General features: G+C 40.4%; 1 protein-coding gene across 1 annotated transcript; it reads right to left on the bottom strand.

Annotated features, from left to right (window-relative positions):
- Positions 1-189: 189 nt before the first annotated feature.
- MTFMT (mitochondrial methionyl-tRNA formyltransferase) lies at positions 190-21567 on the bottom strand. Its single transcript, XM_021693896.2, is given in 10 exon segments — positions 190-228; positions 231-386; positions 1532-1614; positions 2469-2547; positions 8993-9084; positions 14069-14144; positions 15361-15463; positions 17069-17191; positions 19069-19278; positions 21327-21567. Coding segments are annotated over 10 exon segments (1182 nt in total). The 5' UTR covers positions 21548-21567.
- Between the last annotated feature and the right edge of the window lie 1162 nt (positions 21568-22729).

Below are 22729 nucleotides of genomic sequence, written 5' to 3' on the forward strand. Positions count from 1 at the left end.
CTGCTCGGCAGGGAGCCTCCTTCTCCCTCTGACCCTCCCCCCTCTCATGTGCTCTCTGTCTCTCTCTGTCTCAAATAAATAAATAAAATCTTAAAAAAAAAAAAAAAAGAAAGTCAAGGTAATTCCTTGTAAATAAGGCTTTTAATAAATTACAAATATGTAGTAGGTTCTTGTCCATCCACTTCCTAACTACTTAATGCACTGTTGCATAGCAACAATTTTTTTTTTCCCTGCTTCTTTGTTGGAAGTCTGAGAGTCTGAAATCTGCATTGCCTTGGTTGAGCTTGGGAGTCTTTCTGGTACCAGGGGTGCAGATACCCATTGTAGAAATCAGTAGCTGTTAGTGTTTTCTTGAACATCACTGATCGAACACCAATCCAGCCATCCTAAGGGCAAAAGACAAACAGTGAATAGGCAGTGGTGGCAAAACTGGTGGTAAATTTTAGCTTATACAACTTTTATCGTGAAAACCTACAAATCTTTACCAAATGCCTAGCTGCAGATAGCACTGTACTAAGTAACATATATCATTCTTTGACTCTAAGTTTATTACTGAGTGGTAACAAATGTACAGAACTGTATAAATTACATAAAGGGGGCAGAATAAAGAAGTGTGTCATACTGGCATTGTACTTTACAGTTTTCAGAATATGTCCATGTATCTTATTATGACTGGTCATCAAAAATATAACCACTCTAAAAGTAGGCAGATCCAATATCATCCCCAGCGGAAATTGATTTTAGAAGAGAAAACTGATGCCCAGGGAGGTGAGTGATTTGTCCGAGGTGACATAACTCGTCACTTAAATTCACATGTTCAGACAACCCCAGCTTCTTCTAGGACAGCAAACTGCAGATTTGCAATATAGACCCTATACCGTTCAAGAATAAGCTGAAGAAAGATGAAAAGAGGCTGATGTGGGAGCTCTTTATCTACAGTCTGTGTAGGTCAGATCACCCTATCACACATTTTAAACACGACCTCTTGAGCGTGAAACATCGCACATAAACACCATATGAAGGAAAATACCAGGAAATGGAAGAAATGTGGAACATTTCTCAGGCCATTGTCATAAAATAACAATGGTTCGAAAGTCATTTTAAATAGGTTAAGAAATCTCCTCTTTAACCACTATGGAACAATAAAAGCAAGTAGGATACCTGCACTGTAGTAGTTCGGCTAGATACTCCGCTATGGCTATCTTCTATGATCACCATATTAACAAGATGAGTTGCTAGTTAAACAAGACTTGCTAGTTGTTAACAAGAACTTGTTAATTAAATTACACTGAGAATATACAAGTTTCTTTTAAGAAAGCCTAAACTTACTGAATCTTCTTTCAGTAATAATGCCTTGGTAAAACTTCATCACTTTCAAAAATTATACTAGAGATTCTACTATTTCTTAAGAAAAATTAAACTGTCCAGTGGCTCACTCTGATGGATAAACAGTTGAGTGAAGTCTTAACTAAAAATGATAAACTATAAACTCAGTAAAACGAGTATAATTTAAAACTAAAGGAAAATGTACCTTGCAACAAACCAGCAGTATTTGTGACTGTTTGTGGTATATTACTGATCCTGGAATAACAGGTTGTTCTCTTAATTTTGGATCTAAAGAATTGAGGGGTGGGGAGAAGAAGGATATGAGAGAGAATAAATAATTAAGCAACTTCATGGTGCTTAAAAATAAAAAAAAACATCCCGGGAGGCAGTATTAATACTAGAGGGCATACCTGCTGATGCCCTGACTGTAATCCAAACTTGTGATGGAGCCATGGTGCTCTAGTGCATCTCAAACCCAAAGGGAAGCTTTCCATACACATAGGAACTTACCTGTCCTTTACCCAGTCTCCCAAAGATCAACCTAAAAATGTCAAATTTAGAAGTTTTGACCATTTGGGGGAAATAACTAGCTACCAGTGGAGAGGTATACAGGAAGCTTACGATCTAAGCTGGCCCTTCCATCCATGACCCAACAAATTAGATTCCTGGGGAACCCCGACTCCCTCTGAGCTGGACCAGCTCCTTCTGTGGCTCCCACTCCTTCAGTCCACCATACTGGGAGGGCACTGATGGGCCTCAGAACGGACTGTGTCATGAAATGCTACACCCTGGCCTAGGATTCTCACTGAGCTGCCCAGGGATTTTCATTATGATATTCAGCAGAATGAAAATGACCAAGTCATTCTGCACTCCCTGAAAACCTTAGTGTAGGAAATCACAGAGCTTAAAATGGGATAGTAAGACTGCTGTGCCTACTTCCCACATTCTTAGGGTGACTGAGTGAAAAAATACATGAGAATGGACACTGCGAAGAATAAGACAATAAATGAGTGTAAAGCATTATCATTACTGAACTGACACAAACTAAAAGAATCCTTGTTTTTAGTAAATGTGACCTATGGTAAAACAGACACATTTTCAAATGGAGTATAGTTATTCATCAGCTATTCAAAAGTTAGTACCAGTGAGGACTGAACTATTAACTTCTACCAAATCCAGAAGTTTAATGGTATTATCCATCCAGAGAGTCTGCAACGGAATCTGCAAATAAAATTAAAGAAGGTATTATAATGGAATACACTCAACCCCCAAACCCCTTTCAACTACTATTTTGCATTAATTTGGTCTGACTTCTCTCCCAGTTACAGAAGAATGGGGAACTAAGTCTCTAAATCTTATGAAACAGAACACAGATGTGACCCTCTACATCAGTCTCCAAGATTGATAAGACCTTAAACACTATTTTAAAAATCAATGTTTAGGGCGCCTGGGTGGCTCAGTTGGTTAAGCGACTGCCTTCAGCTCAGGTCATGATCCTGGAGTCCCGGGATCGAGTCCCACATCAGGCTCCCTGCTCGGTGGGGAGTCTGCTTCTCCCTCTGCCCTTCCCCCCTCTCATGCTCTCTCTCTCTTTAATAAATAAATAAATAAATCTAAAAAAAAAAAATAAAAATCAATGTTTATATCTTTATTAATATTTCTAATTTAAATTTATGCTCATTTTAAAAAATGCAAGCATTACAATTATGTTAAAAAAATTTAGAAAGTAGGGGCACCTGGCTGGCTCAGTCGGAGGAGCTTATGACTCTTGAACTCAGGGTTGTGAGTTTGAGTCCCATGTTGGGCATAGAGCTACTTAAATTAATAAAACGTTTAGAAGAAGTTTTAAAAAATTTAGAAATTATTCTGTACTCCCATCCTGAGAAGTAACCACTGTTAACAATTTGATGTGTATATCCTTGTATTTTTTTTCCTGCAAATATTACAAAAATCTAGAACGTACTCTTACAAGGAGCTTTTTTGCCTAACGATTGAAGCATGGACAACTTTCATCAGTGCATGCATGTCTATTTCCCTCTATATCTGTAGCACAGTACTCCCATCTTGACTATACCATAATTTATGCAACGAATAGCTTTCTGATGGACATTTCAATTATTTTCAATTTCTTGCTACTATTAATAGCAATTTTTCCCAGTGTATGGACTTTTAAACTTGGGTACAGTAATTTTTTTCCCGTGCATAAGTGTTTTTATTTTTATGGAGTAATATTAGCCAGTTTTTTTCTCTCTTGGCTCTAGTGGTTCATGTTAGGCTCAAAAAGGGCTATCCCACACATAGGGATATTATAAAATTATTCAACTGTGCTTTTCCCTCTGTTCTTTGTGGTTTCACTCTTTTACATTGAAATGCTTGATCCATCTACATTTTATTTGGACTTTGAAAGGCAGGATTTGAGGGCCTCCCCCTCTAATAGCTAACCAGTTCAGTTGTCCCAACCCTATTGACTGGATAATCCATCTCACCCTTTCCCACAGTGTGAAATGCCACTTCCGTTACATTTTGATTTCAGACTAATAAAAATTAACATGTACCAGGAAATAAGTTCTCTCAAATTTCTGAAGTAAATAAATTTATTTTCAGACTGTAGCTCAATCCTCTATCTCATAGACAAGGAAAAGAAAGGCCCAGAGAAATGCAGCTATTTTCCCAAGTTTAGACACAGGTAGAGCCTAGGACCAGAATCTAGGTTTTCTCATTCTCAGCATTCAGTGCTCTTTATGACCTTCCCTAAAGAGGACATTTAATTTTTCACAAGAGTTAGATTGTTTCAAAGATTTGAACGTGACATCAAAGAATTAAATAAATTTGAAGAAAAATTCATAGGTGTTCATGATCTTACATAAAATATGTTTTGGTACAATATCCTCTTCTATAATTTGCTGGCTTATTTTCCTTTCACCCATTTCCAGTAAAAGTCAGGAAACAATTTTTGCATGTGTAACTTTTTTCTTTCAAAGAACACACATGCTGACTAAAGAAAGGTTTGTATTTACTGAGAGTTATAAATATACTAGGTACATAGTTCTTGTTCAGAATATGTACTTCTTGTTCTTGAGGAGGGTAAAGCTCATCCTCACCTTATCATCACAGCATTGCAGAAAGGAAAGGGATGTAAGAATATAGTCATTTCAGTATCACCATCATTACTGTCAAAATCATATGTTTGCATGGATTTAATTCACAAGTTTATCTCCTTTGATCTTGGCAGTTGTGGACATGGTTATTAACCCTGTTCTAGAGGTAAAAAAGCAGAAACCCAAAGATACGGGTTTTGCTCTTGGTTAGTAAATGGCAGCTCTAGGAATCAAATTTCACCTTCTGTTATAGCACAAGCTTTTTCTCAGTGAAGAGGAAAGGTGAATTGCAGAAGATAAGGATCAATTTTATGGTAATGTGACTATGTTTAACTTTTTTAAGATTTTGTTTTTAAGTAATCTCTACACCCAATGTGGGGATTGAACTCACAACCCCAAGATCAAGAGTTGCACGCTCTACCAACTGAACCAGCCAGGCACCCCTGTGTTTAACTTTTTGAGGAACTGTCAAACTACTTTTCCATAGCAGCTGCACCAGTTTGCATTCCTACCAACAATGTACGAAGGTTCTAAATTTCTCCACATCCTTGTCAATACTTATTGTCTGTTTTTTAAATTATAGATATCCTAGTGGGTGTGAAGTGGTATCTCTGTACAGTTTTGATTTGCATTTCCCTAATGACTAATGAAAATGATCATCTTTTCATGTGTTTAGTGGGCATTTACAGATCTTCTTGGAAGAAATACTTATTTAGATGCTTTGCCCATTTTCTAATGACATTTGTCTTTTTGTAGTAGAGTTGTAAGAGATCCTTATATATTCTGGATACTAGACCATTATCAGATATATGATTTGCAAATATTTTCTTCCACTCTATAGGTTGTCTCTTCGTATTCTTGATAGTATTCTTTGAAGCCCCAACAGTTTTTAATTTTCAAGTCTAATTTCTGTATTTTTAGTTTGGTTGCTTAGGCTGTAGCAACATATCTAAGAACCACTGCCTAATTCAAGGTCATGAAGATTTACCCGTATGTTTTCTTCCGAGAGTCTTACCATTTAAGCTCTTATATTTAGGTCTCTGATCCATTTGGAGTTTGTGAGGTAGGAATCCAAATTCATTTCTTTTGATTGTGGATATCCAGCTGTCTAAGCACCATGTGTTAAAAGACTATTCTTTTCCCATCAAACTATGTTGGTACCCCTATCAAAAAGCGATTGACCGTATGTCAATCCTTATGTCAGTATCCCACTGTCTTCATTACTGTAGCTTTGCAGTAAGTTTTGAAATTAGGAAGGGTGAGTTCTTTAACTTTGTCCTTCTTTTTCAAGATTTTTTGGCTATTCTGGGTCTCTTGGGATTCCATATGAATTGTAGGATCAGCTTGTCAATTTCTGCAAAGACGTCAACTGGAATTTCTATAGGAATTGTGTTGAATCTGTGGGTCAATTTGGGGAATAGTGCCATCTTAACAACATTAAGTCTTTCAACCCATGAACAACGAGGTCTTTCCATTTACTTAGGTCTTCTTTACTGCTTATTAGCTCTAAAGTTTCTTTTGGATTCTTTATGATTTTCTATATATAAGGTCATGTCATCTGCACATAGAGTTTTACTTATTCCTTTGCAGTCTGATTCTGTATTGTTTCTTTTTTCTTGCCTAATAGCCCTGGCTAGAACTTCCAGCACAATGTTGAATAGAATTGGTGAGAATGGACATCTTTGTCTTGTTCCTGATCTTAGGTGGAAAGCTTTCAGGCTTTCACCATTAAATATGATGTTAGCTGTGGGTTTTTGTCAGGTTGAGGAAGTTCCCTTTTTTTTTTTTTTAAAGATTTTATTTATTTGACAGAGAGAGAGACAGCAAGAGAGGGAACACAAGCAGGGGGAGTGGGAGAAGCAGGGAGAAGCAGGCTTCCTGCTGAGCAGGGAGCCCGAAGCGGGGCTCGATCCCAGGACCCTGGGATCATGACCTGAGCTGAAGGCAGACGCTTAACCGACTGAGCCACCCAGGCGCCCCGAGGAAGTTCCCTTCTTAGTTTGTTGAACATTTTTATCATGAAAGGGTGTTGGACTTTTGTCAAGTGCTTTTTCTGCAACTATTGAGTAAATTATGTGGCTTTTGCCCTTTATTCTATTAATATGGTGTATTACATGGGTTGGTTTTTGTATGTTGATTCAACCTTGCATTCCTCATATAAACCCTACTTGGTCATGGTATATAATCCTTTTTTATATGTTGTTTAATATAGTTTGCTAATTCTGCTGAGAATTTTTGCCGCTCTATTCATAAGGGATACTGATTTGTGGCTTTCTTTTCTTGTGAAGTCTTTATCTTGTTTAGCCTACCTTAGGTTTTGTACTAGCTGCTCCCTCTGCCTGGAATGCCATTTTCCTCATCTTGGCATGACCGGCTCCTTACTGTCTTTCAAATCAAAACTTAAATGTCAGTTCAGAGATGCCTTCCCCATCTACCTAATCTAAAATAACCGCCAGTTAGTCTATCACGTTTTCCTATTTTAATTTTCATCAAAAAACTTATCACACTACCTGATATTTTTATTTATTTGCTTATTTGTTTCTGCCTTCTCACATCATCTTTATCTCTAGTACCTGGTACAATGCCTGACACATAATAGGGACGCCTGGATGGCTCAGTCAGTTAAGCATCTGCCTTCGGCTCAGGTCATGATCCCTGAGTCCTGGGATCAAGCCTTGCGTTGGGCTCCCTGCTCAGCGGGGAGCCTGCTTCTCCCTCCACCTCTGCCTGCCGCTCCCCCTGCTGTACTCTCTCTGTCTCTCTAACAAATAAATAAATAAAATCTTTAAAAACAATTTTGCTTAACGAATGCATGAATAATAGCAGATAACATTTAATGAGTACCTACTCTTTGCCAGAATCTATACTAGATGCTTTATATACATTATATCAGCCCTAATTTTCAGATGAACAAACTAAAGCTCAGAGGTTAAATAATTTTCCCAAGTCTATCAAATTAGGAAGTGGCAGAGACAAGATGGAACCCAGCTCTGCCTGGCTCTAAAGTCCACGTTCCTTTCTCTATGCCATTCTGCTTTTCTGTGGGAAAAGTACCGGGTTTGAAGTCAGACAGATCTGGTTCAAAACCTGCCTCTCACTAACTGGCAATGTGACCTTGAGCAATATTCAGTAACCATGCATTCTCTACTTTAAACCCAATTTCATCAACTTAAAATGAGATGATACCCACACATGAGGTTGAGATCCTCACTGAAGAACCTGGCATGCTAGAAATATGCAGTGGCAGGTCTCCATCTTAATCAATGTTAATAACAGGTGGCCCATTAAAAACCCCACACTTGGTAGGCCCCACGTTCAAACAACCCAAGAGGCTATCAAAATGAAGGGGGAAAAAAACCCAATACATTTGTCAAAGAACTGAGAATTGAACTCAGGTTTTTTAATAAGTATTTTTTTTAATTTTTAAAAAAGATTTTAAGTAATCTCTACACCCTCAATGTGGGGCTTGAACTTACAACCCTGAGATCAAGCATCATACCCTCCACCAACTGAGCCAGCCAGGTGCCCCAGGTATTTTAATAAGTATTTAATAAATACTATAAGAATAAATAAAGAACTATTTAATAAGTTACAGTTACAACTCCATTTTGTGTACCATCTGTAGAAATTGAGGATTTAAGAATTCAGTTGTAAAAAAATGGCTACGGGCAGAAAGATATACTGGGAAAAGCACTGGACTAGGCATTAGAAAATTTAGATTCATTATTTTATGATGGGGCACCCTGAAGTTCATTGCTTCACTTTCATTCCTCTCATCTATGAAATGGGTAATAAAACTTGGTTATGGGAAACTGCAGAATATATATGTATATTCAAAAGTGCTTTGTGAATTCTAAGGCCCATATAAAAACTTGATGTTTAAAGAATATTTAAAAAATGAATTTCATATACACAAAAAATTTTTGAAAGCAAGGACTCGAACATATTTGTACACCAGTGTTCACAGCAGCATTAATCACAATAGCCAAAAGGGGGAAACAACCCAAACCTCCGCTGACTGATAAATGGATAAACAAAATGTGGTATATACATACAATGGAATATTTTTCAGACTTAAAAAGGAATGACATTCTGCTACATGGTACAGCATGGATGAACCTTAAGGACATTATGCTAAGTGAAATGAGCCAGACACAAAAGGACAAATATTGTATGATTCCACTTATATGAGGTACCTAGAATAAGCAAATTCTAAGAGGCAGAAAGTAGGATAGTGGTTACCAGGGACTGCGGGAAGGGGGCTGGGGGAATTAGTGTTCAGTGGGTACCGAGTTTCAGTTTGGGACAATGAAAAAGTTCTGGAGATGGATAGTGGCAATGGCTGCACAATGATATGAATGTACTGAATGCTACTTATTTATACACTTAAAAATTGTTAAAATGGTAAATTTATGTTATGTATATTTTATGAGATTAAAAGTTTTAAGAATAAAATGAATTTCAGGATTCTTAGGTTTAGTTGAGATTCATTCCTAAGTAAAAATATTTTGAAAATGAATTAAACACACACACAATTAGGTAAAACTGCAATCTGACTTCCAACTTACTATAGTTCCAATGGCACGATAAAGTCTGAGTATTTGCTCTGAAGTTTGTTCCTCCCATTTTATACAGCTGGTACCAGCAGAAATCTTAGGGGCTACAGGACAAAGCCAAGAGCAAGAATAAATATCAGATTCTATGTCCATGAACTGATAACTTTTTTTTTTAAGATTTTATTTATTTATTTATTTGACAGAGAGAGTCAGTGAGAGAGGGAACACAAGCAGGGGGAGTGGGAGAGGGAGAAGCAGGCTTCCCGCCGAGCAGGGAGCCCAATGTGGGGCTCGATCCCAGGACCCTGGGATCATGACCTGAGCCGAAGGTGGACGCTTAACAACTGAGCCACCCATGCGCCCCTGAACTGGCAACTATTGATGCTGAATGATACAAGAGAACTTGTATTATTTTCTCAACTTTTGAATATATTTGAAATTTTCCATAATATAAAGTAAAAATAAATCAATCATACAAATACTAAAAGAAAAATGGGTGAATTTCTTTGTAACCTGGGAGTAGAAAAAGCCCTTCTAACAATGACTCAAAATCCAGAAGCAATTAAAGAAAAGAATGACAAATATGACTACATAAAAATAAGCTTTTAATAAAAATAAACTTTTTAAGACAAAAAGAAAGGTCATAAATCAAGTCTAAGAACAAATGACAGGGCCGCCTGGCTGGCTTAGTTTGTAGAGCATGAGGCTCTCAATCTTGGGTTTGTAAGTTCGAGCCCCATGTCGAGTTTAGAGATTACTTAAAAAACAACAACACAACAACCAAAAAACAAACCAGAAAGTATTTGTAATTTTTATCACAATACTTTAGATCTATTTATAACAAATATAAAATTTATAATTACATGTAATCTAAAATATATATCTATGTAATATTAATATAATATCTAGGACTACTTTATATCTGTTATGTAGATTTATTTATATCTATCAAATAAAGTACTCCTAAAAACTGAGAAGAAAAAGACCAAAAATGTGATAGAAAAATGGGCAAAAGATATAATGTTCCTTCCTGGAAAAAAGAAATGCCAAGTAGTCTTTAAACATACAAAAAGATCCTCAACCTCACTCACAGGAGTAATGTAAATTAAAACTACTCCAAGATGCAATTTCTCATCTATTGGATTTGGAAGTAACATATGCTTCAAGTTATTTATAATGGCCATTATTTGAAATAGCAAAAGTTTGGAAACAAACAAAATGTCCATCAACAGGGGATCTGTTGAATAAATTATGATACATCCACATAAGTGAGAACTATGCTGCCATAAAGAGGAACAAGGAAAATCTCTTCTTATTGATAGGAAAGGATTTCCAGGGTACACGGTTAAATAAAAACAAAAACAAAAACCAACCAAACAAACAAACCCAAAAAACCAAAGGTACAAAAGAGTATATATTTTATGCCACGTTTTGTGAAAGAATAAAGGAAAAATCAATTTAAAAATATGTGATATCTGCTTATTTTGATAAAAGGAAACAACTGGAAGGCTAAATCATAAACTCATAAAAATACTCACTCATGGGGGCGCCTGGGTGGCTCAGATGGTTAAGCGTCTGCCTTCGGCTCAGGTCATGATCCCAGGGTCCTGGGATCGAGCCCCGCATCACGTTCCCTACTCAGCAGGAAGCCTGCTTCTCTCTCTCCCTCTCTCATTCTCCCTGCTTGTGTTCCCTCTCTTGCTGTGTCTCTCTCTGTCAAATAAATAAAATCTTTAAAAAAAAAAAAATACTCACTCATGGGGGGAAACAGGGAGGAGCAGCTAGGGATGGAAGTGAGACTTCTCTGAGTATAGTTTTTCAAAAGCTTAAATTTTTTAATCATAGAGATGTTTTATATGATTCAAAAAATAAAGTTTAATCATAAAGAGAAAAAAAAAGCAACTCTGAAAATTGAAAACAAACTGAAACAAATAAACCTAACTATATATCAAACTGGGTAACAAAACCACATGGGAAAAATAATCATCATCTCCAGTAAGTTTTGGACACAGTACTCTGATTGCATACTCTTAGCAGGATATAGTCTATGGGCCAAAAACAAAACAAAACAAAAAAACCTGCAGAGGAATATGAAATATTACTCAGCAATTTTACTGTTTTAATACCACTGGTGTTGTAATTTTGAAACTATTTTATGCCTAGCAATTAAATAAATAGGTCAGTATTAACTTTTGAAAAGATATTCAGTTTAAAATATAAGAAAACCCCTGAAATTTGGGGCACCTGGGTGGCTCAGTCGTTAAGCGTCTGCCTTCGGCTCAGGTCATGATCCCGGAGTCCCGGGATCGAGTCCCACATCGGGCTCCCTGCTCTGCGGGAAGCCTGCTTCTCCCTCTCCCACTCCCCCTGCTTGTGTTCTCTCTCTTGCTGTGTCTCTCTCTGTCAAATAAATGAATAAAATCTTTAAAAAAAAAAAAAGAAAGAAAAACCCTGAAATTCAAAATTTGAATGGCGGGGGGTGCTGGGGGGCTCAGTCAGCTGAGTGACCCTTGATTTCAGCTCAGGTCATGATCTGAGAGTTGTGGGATCGAGCACTGCATTGGGCTCCATGCTCAGCCCAGAGTCTGCTTGTCCCTCTCCCTCTGCTCCTCCCCCTGCTCTCTCTCTCTCAAATAAATAAAATCTTAAATATTTGAATCAGTAATGGTATGAACTCAAATATTATTTAAAAAATATAATGCCTCACCTTGTCCACTGACACCTTATCTTGGAACACACTGTTGTACCAGATGGCTTCTAAATACCACCCCCCACTAAAACAAACAAGGGGGAGATGGTTCATTCCAACATGGGACAGAGAATTCATAAGGTGAGTCTGGGACATCTTATAAAAGAAAGCAAGGAAGCACTCAAAAACTAGTTGAGGTTGTCAAAAGGATTCAGGACCCAACTTTAGGGGGCTCCCACTGGCCAAATTTGGAATGACTTGAGCAGGACAAAGAATTATAAATATAATTAACTGTAAAACACAATAAGTGAAAATCCATGAGTCAAATCATAATTTAAAAAACTCATTTGCCACCATAATTGAAGGTGATTGTGGCACCAACTTCTTTTTTTTTTTTTTTAAGATTTTTATTTATTAATTTGACAGAGAGAGAGGGAACACAGCGAGAGAGGGGGAGTGGGAGAGGGAGAAGCAGGCTTCCCGCTGAGCAGGGAGCCCAATGCAGGGCTCGATCCCAGGACCCTGGGATCATGACCTGAGCCGAAGGCAGACGCTTAACCGACTGAGCCACCCAGGGTGGCACCAACTTCTTACTCTAAAAATTGGTAGAGAAAGAATTAAGCATTGATCCTGCCATTTTAGGATGAACTAAGATTCATCTTCAATTAGTGAGGAAAAGCTCTTCTTTACAGAATATTCTTTACATTATTCTTTACAGAATAATGCCAAATATTAAAGGTAAAAGGAACTGGAAAATTACCATTTTGCAATCCCTAATGATATAATTCATTCAGGGAAGAAGCACCAAGCCATGCCAAAATCATTATGTGAAAGGTTGTTAGAGAACAGGATGTTTGCATGGTGCCAAAGCATTACCCCACAGATTACCTGCCAACTGCAAAGGGAAAAACAAATCTTTACAATGGACTCAACCAAGTGATCAAACTCAACTTCACCAGCCTTGATGCAACCTGGTATTATGGCTCACTGATGTGACATCCAAAGACTAGAGCAGAGAGAGGTGACACTTCTCGGAGTATATCCTCTTAAACAGTTTTGACTTTTGAATCATGTAAATGTTTTACATAGTCAAGAAATAAATCATAAATAAAAAGCAATCCTTAAAATTAAAAACAAACTGAAACAAATACCACTGGAACACAACATCATCTATGAAATACTCTTTCCAAAAACTTCAAGCCTAAGTCTAATCAAGCCTTTAGAATTTCCAATTCACAAGAAATATAAAGGCTAGAAAAACAAGTTAAACAATACTAGAAGGAAATAGACAACTAGCCTATTCTCTTCAAAAAGCCAACGACATGGAGGGGGAAAAATAATGGAGGAATTACTCTGGATTAAAGAGACATACCAACTAATTATAATTAGATACTAGTTTGAATAACTATACAGCTAAAAAATAAGTTTTTAGACAATTAGGAACATTTATGTACTGGATATTAGACGCTATTAGGGAACTATTCATTTCTCTTAGGAGATGCATGTTGAGGGATGCTTGGGTGGCTCAGTCAAGAAAGCATCTTGGGTGGCTCAGTCAGTAAAGCGTCTGCCTTCAGCTCGGGTCTTGATCTCAGGGTCCTGGGATCGAGTTCCGCACTGGGCTCCTTGCTCAGCAGGAGCCTGCTTCTCCCTCTGCCTGCCGCTCCCCCTGCTTGTGCGCTCTCTCTCTCCCTCTCTCCCCCTCTCCCTTTCCCTCTCCCTCTGACAAATAAATAAATAAAATTTTAAAAAAAGAGAGATGCATGTTGAAGTATTTACGAACAAATGAAAGGTTATGATGCATACTTCCAAAGGAAAGCAGAAATTTTAAAAATATATATACTAAATAAACACATACACATAGAGAAAGAAAATATGACCAAATATTAATAATTAATCATTACTGAGTCTGGGTTAAACAGGTATTCATCTTTTTTTTTAATTAAAGATTTATTTATTTATCTTATTACCTTAGAGTGAGGGAGCAGCAAAGGGAGAGGAAGAGAGAATCTTAAGCAGACTCCCCACTGAATGCAGAACCTGATGTGGGGTTTGATCTCATGACCCTGAGATTATGACCTGAGCCAAAACCAAGAGTCGGATGCTTAACTGACTGCGCCACCCGGGTGCCCTGGTATTCATCATCTTTTAACTTATCTCTGTGTTTGGTACTTTTCAATATAAAGAAAAGGGAAAAAATTTCCAATCCTTCAAGAGACTACATGTTAAGAGGAAAAGGGAGACTATACCAGCCATTCTTTGGAAAGGGACATACAAGTGGGCACTCAATCTTTAGTCAAAATCAAGGGCAATGTGCCAGTGAAGTCAGAGCGTTCAGGTGCTATCATAACAGACAAAAACAGCGTGAAGGGGTAAGGGTCTCTGCAGCCTTCACTCACCATGTGTCACTCCCTCAGTTGGCTGCTGCCTTCCATTGCTCAAACTCTCAGGCAAATTTTTCAAAACTGAAATAAGCTTAAAAAAAAAAAGGGAGAGCAACATATGCAAGATGAAAAGAACAAAAGCAGAGATACATTATAATTGAGTACCATGACATTATGGAAAGCTTTGAAGGAGGTGTGTGGCAGGGCAGGGCAGTAAACTGCCTTAAGCTGTGATGAGACAAGTCTCCTCAATGGCGTCTCAGTGGAGATGCTGCTCTCTGCAGAGGACAGAGCAAAGATGTGCTTCCAGAGAATGCTGAGCTTTGCTGGCTATGCAAGCTCTTCTTGTCAGGACAATGTGTGCTCGGGAATCCACACTCTAACTCCTAGGAGGGAAGGCAGTGGAGCCTCAAAGAAGGAAAATGTACTCTGGAGCCACACAGTTCTGGGTTCAAATCCCAATTCCACCAGCTTGTCTCCTCCTCTGGGAATAGTGTCAGGCGTCCACGTTTACTGTGAGGTTCGTGGTATGAGGAGAAAGTTACTTGACTTGTGTGGCCTTCAGTGTCATCATCTTTAAAAACTGGCGACAGTAAGAGGCTACCTCAAAGTCTGTTTGTTGGGAAGGTAAAAAAAAAATAAGTCTACAGAGGATCCCGAATAGTCCTGGCACACAAGCCTGTGCTCGAAAAACGAGAGCCACTATTATTACAATACCATTTCTGAGGCGAGTGCCTAGATTAGGAAGCACCATCTAGACAGTTGGGGAAAAACTACCCTCTACAGAAAATTAACTAGTTCATATGAAAATCAGTGATTTGGTTATTAAGCACTGACTCAGACCTCCTGTATGCAGATTCGAGCTATACAAAGCCGAAGAGTTCATTTACAGCGAGGGGGTCAGCAGAACTCCAGGGCGTATGGAGGCAGTGACCTCAGCGCAGGCGCAGAAGTGGAGCAATGCAGGGTCACTGAGGGGATGGCTATTGGCCAGTCTGACAGGGGCGCCAGGCCAGTCTGAGAGCCGGAGGCTGAAACCGGGAAGCAGCGTCTAATGGCCTCACTGGAACGTGGGGGCCCACAGAAGCTCGCGTGTTTCAGGAGAGCCTGTATTAAGTCCCCACTCTGTACATTTCCCAAAGACTTACATGAGCAATGCCAACCTTGATTTTAGGAAGCAGGGAGAGAAATCAATTAAAAGAAACAAAAAGCTGAAAATGACGCACTACAGAAGTGTTCTTTGCATCACTGACAGGCAGGAGACCCAGGAAATGAGCACAAAGCAGTGGGATGTTAGAGAACCGTACCATGTTGGCCCCCAGTCTCGACAGCACTTCCTCCAGTTCCTTGGCGGTGCTCTTAGGTGGCACAGGAACCGCCTCCTGTTTGAGAATTGGGCCGACATCAAACCTACCAAAAATCAAAAGCAAATAACAACATTACCGTTCCTTCAGATCAACAGGTTTATCTACATGAGTGTTTACATACCACAAGGATAGTTTAACCCTGGCTGTGGATTTGACTGTTTAGCAAAAGAGAAATGTCAGTTTAAGAGAAGGGAAAGCAAAATCTGGCCTGTACTCAGATTTTAAATCTATTTTTTTTCTAAAGGAGAAAAGTATGGGAAGTTGCATATCAGGGATTTAATTGCAGCTGCAAATAATTCCACCTTTAGTAATAAACAGTATTTTAAAAGCTTCTATTTATACAATGAGGGCACAGAGCAAAAAATTTATTTTCCAAGGAAGTACCATTAAAAAATTCATAATGATTTCTTTCTATATTTCCTTTCTCAAAGGACAAGAGTTTTTTTTAATTAATTAATTTACTTTTATAATGTATTATTTGTTTCAGGGGTACAGGTCTGTGATTCGTCACTCTTACACAATTCACAGTGCTCACCATAGCCCATACTCTCCCCAATAAAGGACAAGAGTTTTGCCTGGATTCTAATCATTGGTGATTATAAGTAGGTACAGGTGTATTTGCATTCCCACAGTCTTACATTTTACACTAAGCTCCATAAAAACTGGCTATCAGCTTTTATTAGAAATATGCTTCATTTTATTTTTTTATTTTTATTTTTTTAAAGATTTTTAATTTATTTATTTGACAGAGAGAGAGACAGTGAGAGAGGGAACACAAGCAGGGGGAGTGGGAGAGGGAGAAGCAGGCTTCCCGCTGAGCAGGGAGCCCGATGCGGGGCTCGATCCCAGGACCCTGGGATCATGACCTGAGCCGAAGGCAGATGCTTAACGACTGAACCACCCAGGTGCCCCAGAAATACGCTTCATTTTAAATACTTAACTTTGTGGTTGTTAATTCTATTTCCAACCTGAGAGCTTTAATAAAATGCTTACTATTTTACAAACATCCACAAAAAACAGAGTGAGTAGTCTCTTGAATCCCCATAACATCATCCAGAGTTTAGAATTATCAAAGTTTTACAACTCATTTCATCTGTCCCTCTTGTTTTCTGAAGTAAGTTAAAGCAAATCCCAAGTATGCAGTTGTTCTTGTGAAGTTGTGAATTATTTTCTATGGGGACATTAGGTGATAACAGATAGAAGCTTAATATAATCCTGTTTTAGACTATAGTAGGATAAAAAAATCAAATGTTTAAGATAAATACACACTGGCATATACTGTAGTCTTCAGGTTCCAAAAATTTTTTGACCATAGAAACGAAGGCCAGCAGAACCAAGATTGATTACAACTCATATACAAAAATCCATCTCTCATTTGCACAATGTTCTTTATAGAAATCCGGCTGTTAGTACTATAATTTCTTCCAGTTAACAAGTCAAACATTTCACAAGGACTTACAGAGGCACTACATAACACCAAGCCACATATAGTTTATATTAGCAACCAGGAAAAGACAGAGAGGGAAGGCACTCTGGAGTTAGAGGAATTAGTGAGCACCATCCATTCATCCACTTCCACATCCCCTCCAAACAGACTGACATCAACATTCAAAACCACAAAGTCTAGAGACAAGAAAATATCTTCTACCTTTTAGGCCTGATTTGCATAATCGTTACTCCAGTAACTGTGTCTCCGTGAAGCACGGTATGGATTATAGGGGCTGGACCACGCCACCTCGGGAGGCAACTGGGATGGACATTCAAGACGCCACTGAGTCAGAAAAGGCAGAAATTAGTGTGCAAGTGGGCTTTACCATTTAGTTCCTGTGACCTAAACAAATATGCGACTTTTCATCATTACACTTCCCCAGAAAGTTTGAAAAACAAAGTTGAATCTAGTCTTATACCACCTGTAAAGGGAGCCAGAGATTGTTTACTCTCTTATAAGAGACCAGTGAAACTCAATTAAAAACAGAAAAAGAACAACTATTCACTGTCCCAAAGATGTTCCACAACAGTCTGTGATGTCTGGGAGTTTTTAAAGATTTTATTTTTAAAGTAATCTCTATACCCAACATGGGGCTCGAATCCACAACCCCGAGATCAAGAGTCACACGCTCCACCGACTGAGCCAGCCAGGCATCCCTGGGAGTTTTTAAGTAAAAGCAAAAAAACACCTTTTATACTCTAGGAGGAGAAGCACTCAAACCCTCCTGTGCATCTCATGGACAATGTGATTATGGTTTAGTCCAATTACCCTGTTTCATTTAGTTTGCATAGAGAATGCCTAAAACAAGCTGCTTGAATCCCCATCCAATGATCTATTCACCTTTGCTGTTTATCCCAACACACCTATTGCCCATAGATGAACAATTTAAATCATTTACTAAGTAAGCTGATTAGTTTGATGATATCTCCACCGCAGGAATACGCACTTGAGAGTGCATGTATACGAGAGTCTTATACTCAAAATTCCACTGTTCAGACCCACCTCATTCACCCAACAAATATTTACTGAGCACAGTCCATGTGCTGGGGATACAAGCAACACTGAACCAGAGGAGGAAAAATACTGCCCTCAGGGAGCTTACATGCCAAGAGCGGGAGATAAGCAATACAAAACTGTGTAAAAAGTTTGCCAGATGGTTCTAAGGGCTGTGGAGGAAAATAAAGCAGAGAAGAGATAGAGTACTGGGTGGGAGACAAAAGTTTTCACAGGGGTCACAGAAAGTTTTACCAATAAGGAGACACTTGAACAAAGCCGTGAGGAGGTAAGGGAATAAGCCATGCAGATATTCCAGGCAGAGGAAACAGTAGTATCTTGAGGAAGGTAAGTGTTCAGCAAGTTCAAGGAACAGCAGGGAGGCTAGTGTGGCTGGAGTGGAGTGAACCTGAGGAGTAACACGAGGAGATGAGACCAGACAGCCAGGAGGGGACCAAGGCCAGTAGGTAGGTCCTTACAGGCCCCTATAAGGATTTGGATGACTTCTGTGTAAGAACGTTGAGCAGAGTGACATGATCCAGCCTCTGCTTTAGAAGGATCACTTTGGCTGCTGGGTTGGTAAAAGACTGAGAAGGCCAAGGGCAGCAGACATCAGGCAGGGGCTACTACAGAACCCGACAGGTGAATTCTATCTAGAATTCAAAGGCAGAGCCAATAAGATTTCCTGATGGATTGGATGTGTGGTGTGAGAGAAGGCATCACAAGCCACTGAAAGGTTTTGAGTCCGAACAACCAGAGGGTGGAGTTGCCATTTACTGAGATGAAGATTTGGGGAGGAGCAGGTTTTGGGCAAAAGTTCAGGAATGTAGTTTAGGACATCTTAAATGTAAGGTGCCTATCAGACACCCAAGCAGAAGTGTGCAGGAGGTGGTGGGTATCAGGGGCCTGGATTTCAGGGAGAGATCTGAACTGGAGGGACACATTGGGGAACTGTCAGCATCTATATGGAATTTAAATGAAGGTGGGTGAGAGCCCAGAGATCAAGAGCATCACACATTTCAACAATTCATGACACTAACAAAATTTTTTTATCTTAAAATAGTAAAGAAAGCAGAATTAGAATTCAAATCATTGCACTTTAGACACCAGGCCCATATATAAAGACCAAGGCCTCTATACTATATTCCCTTTAAAAAAAAACTTACTAGGGAAATTTAAGAATAAGAGCCTCACTCAAAAGTCGGCCAAATGAAGCTACCACTCCAACGTCGTACTCTCCAGATCCCACATCTGGCCACTCATACACTGGAAGCTGAGACTGGACAGCATATTGCTTCACTGGTAGTCCTTTTGGGGATGGGGAGGGCACTGTGACCACCTCCAATTTTTCAATTAACTCTTCCTCTTTGTTTTCTCTAAGTTGGAAAGATTAGAAGAAAATAGGAGTGTTAGGACAATGACTCAAAGCTAAAGTACTTCACATACTTCCATAGTACTTTTATGTTAGATTCATGAGACATTTAAGGGTAAATGATTAAAAACTAGTACACTGAAGAGACTGAGTTTTTGTTTTTTATTTAATTTTAATTATTTGTAATTTAAAGAGCCACATGTGGCTAATGGCTACTGTTTGGATAGCATGGTTCTAGAAATTTCCTGTGCAAAGAGAAACATATGGTACATTTTACTCAAATAGGATATTGCTTATACTGCTCTACATTTTGGTTTTTCCCTCTTAACAACACTATATTACTATTACGTGAGTCTTTTAAAAAAGTGGGTCAAATATACATCTGCTTGTATATCCAGCAAACATTTCTAGAATAAGAAACTGAAAACAGTGGCTGTCTCTGAAGAGAGGAACTGGAAATGGAAGATAGAGGTGGAAGGAACTGACTTCTCACTGTATGTCCTTTGAACCTTTTGAATTCTGTACCACAACCATGTGTTAGCCAAACAAGAAATACTTTTATTTTATTTATTTTGAAAGATTTTATTTATTAGAGAGAGAGAGAAAGAGCGCACACGGGAGGCAAGCAGGGAGGAGGGGCAGAGGGAGAGGGAGAAGCTGACTCCTCGCTAAGCAGAGAACCTGACACGGGGCTGGATCCCAGGACTCTGAGATCATGACCTGAGTTGAAGGCAGCCGCTTAACTGACTGAGCCACCCAGGCGCCCCTCGATCCAACAAATACTTAAAAAAAAAAAAACAAAATATATCCCATGGACATCATTCCATAGCAGTACATGTAGTACTACCTCTTTCTTTTTACCTGCTGCATCGTAGTCCAGTGCCCAGAGGGTGTTAGTTTATTTACCAGTTACTACATCACGTGTTGAGGAGTTATGAGAAAAGGAGTATATAGGAGGGCCCTAAAGACAAAGCACAGGAGTAATGGAGCTGCCAAGCAAAGCATCAGCAGAAAGGTCAGGACACATGCCATGAGATTCTGGAAACAATCTGCGGAAAGCATTTTGTGGAGAGTACATCATGGAGGGTGTGCAGAAGGAACATGTGTGAAGGGAGCGTTTCAGGGTGTGTGCACAGAGCAGAGTGGTGGAAGGAGGAATATGATAGGAGGGGACTGATGGGGTTGTCGATAGAAGGGGCTGCTGTGAAGAAGACTTGATGGAGATGACAAATGAGTGTGGGGGGTGCATCAGGAAAAAACGCTGTGGAAAAATAACAAATGGAGGTTGGGGGAAGGCAGGCAGAGCAGTATAGCTGAGTCAAGCCACCATACAGCATGGACTCTCGAAACAGGTTGGATCTCAATCCCCTCCCCCACCCCAGTAAATGGCATTTGTTAAATCGTAGAAATACTAAAGGAATACCTAAGAGTTCTGATTTATGAATTTATTCAGCTGGAAATAGTTCGTTTTTGGGCTGTGTCCTCATTTCAGCCCCAGAAAACTGGGTCCCGTTGTATACAGAGAGGAGATGGGGAGGGGAGCGGAGAAGTGAGACATGGGTGTGCATGTGCCCGGTAAGAAGCCCTGAGGATTGGAGGGTACAAATTAAATGAATAGGAGGCAGAAGGAGGAATTGGAAAGAGGAGGACTTCGAAGTCAGAATCCGTTTCAAGGCCCGACCTGCTCAGCTGATGACCTTGGACAATCGCTTAACCTCTCTGAGCTCCAGTTTTCTTACACACAAATGGGGCAAGGAGGTGGTGGCAGAGGACAGAGGCGATGTGTGCAAAGCGACTAGCGCCGGCTTGGCACGTGGGGCACCCGCTAGCGCTTGGAGAACCGAGAGACTGAGCCCGGTGAGGGAGTGTAGACCGGAGGGACCAGGCGGGTGCCGTGCACCTTCCGGGCGCCTGGAGACGCGGAGATCTGGGCCCAGACCCTTCCGGCTCTGCTGCTTTCGCTGGCGCGGAGTGTAAACCCTCGGGGCCGGCCGCAGAGGCTCGGCATCAGCGCCTTGGGCAGCCGGGCCCCCCAAGCCCCGGCCCTGGTACCTGGCGGCGTGCAGCGCCCGCAGCGCCTCGCGGGCGAACTGGTCCGTGCCGAAGAAGAGCACCCGCCAGGGCGGCTTCTCGCGGACTCGGACGCCCCGGCCATCCTCCCCGCAAGGGGAGCCGCCGAGCCCGGCCAGCGCTCGCCACTGGGGGCTCGGCTTACCGCCCGGACCGCCACCCACCGGCCGGGGCCCCCAGCAGCGCCGAACCAGCACCCTCATGACCTCCGCGGGGTGGCCTATCCTGCGCAGGCGCCTCAAGGTAGAAGGGGGTGCGCGTGCTCGGCCGGAGGGGCGGGGCCGGAGAGGAGAGCTGATGGGCGTGGTCTGCTAGCGACTTGGGCGTGGTCTGTGTGGTTGGAGGTGTGGCCTGTGTGGTTGGAGGCGTGACCCGCCTGCGCTCGAGCTCCGGTAGGAATTTGCCGGCTCGAGCCTCCCCGTGATTTTTATTGCATTTGTTTGCACGATTTAGCCAATTTCCCCAAAAGAGCTCTCTTGGGAGCAAATCATGTGTTTTCAGACAATGAAATATCATTTATTACGTAATTATGATAATTAATATTTACTGAATATTTACTGTATGCCATGCTTTGGCTAAGCATTTTATACCCATTATTTCAGTTAATCCTCCTATCAAGCATACAAGGTAGATATTATCCAACCATTTTACTGAAGAGAATCCGAGGTTCAGTGAAGTGAAGGGAATTACCTACCTAAGGTCCTGACAGCTAGTTCAGCTAGTTGCTTCAAATCCTGCTATCCTTACCATTTGGTCTTCATGGCAATCCTTATGTACTAGGCAAGTGAAAGTCCCCATTGTGCACCGAGGAAACTGAGCTCAGTTACTTGCTCACAGTCATTCTGATGAATCTAAGGCCCCACTCTTGCCCCTATCCTGTGGGTTCCCTCTCACACAGAGGGATACATACCATAAGGGAGATTTTCAGGGGAAAAAAGCAGGGGAAGCTGTCCCCAAAAGAACTGAAAGGAACTTTAGTGCTTAGATTCTGTATTCCAGAGACCCATACAATGACCTTCTCATGTATGGTCACACATCTTGTGTATGGCTACAGAGTGGAGACTAGATTTCCTTTCTAGTCTTACTCTTACCACACATCCCCATCACACAGTCTTAGACCCAGTGACTACTGGGTCAGTCCTTCTTTCCAAATTATGAGCTCTGCACATTCCTGCTTCTGTGCCTTTGCTTGCTGTTCTTTTTTTTTTTTTTTAAGATGTATTTATTTTTATTTTAGAGAGAGAGCCCGTGAACAGGGGGAGGGACAGAAGGAGAGAGAGATTCTCAAGCAGCCCATCATGGAGCCTGACACAGGCGCAGCTCCATCCCACCACCCAGAGATCATGACCTGAGCCGAAACTAGGGTCGGATGCTTAACGGACTGA

The sequence above is a fragment of the Neomonachus schauinslandi genome, chromosome 9, assembly GCF_002201575.2.
Source record: "Neomonachus schauinslandi chromosome 9, ASM220157v2, whole genome shotgun sequence".
Lineage (NCBI taxonomy): Eukaryota > Metazoa > Chordata > Mammalia > Carnivora > Phocidae > Neomonachus > Neomonachus schauinslandi.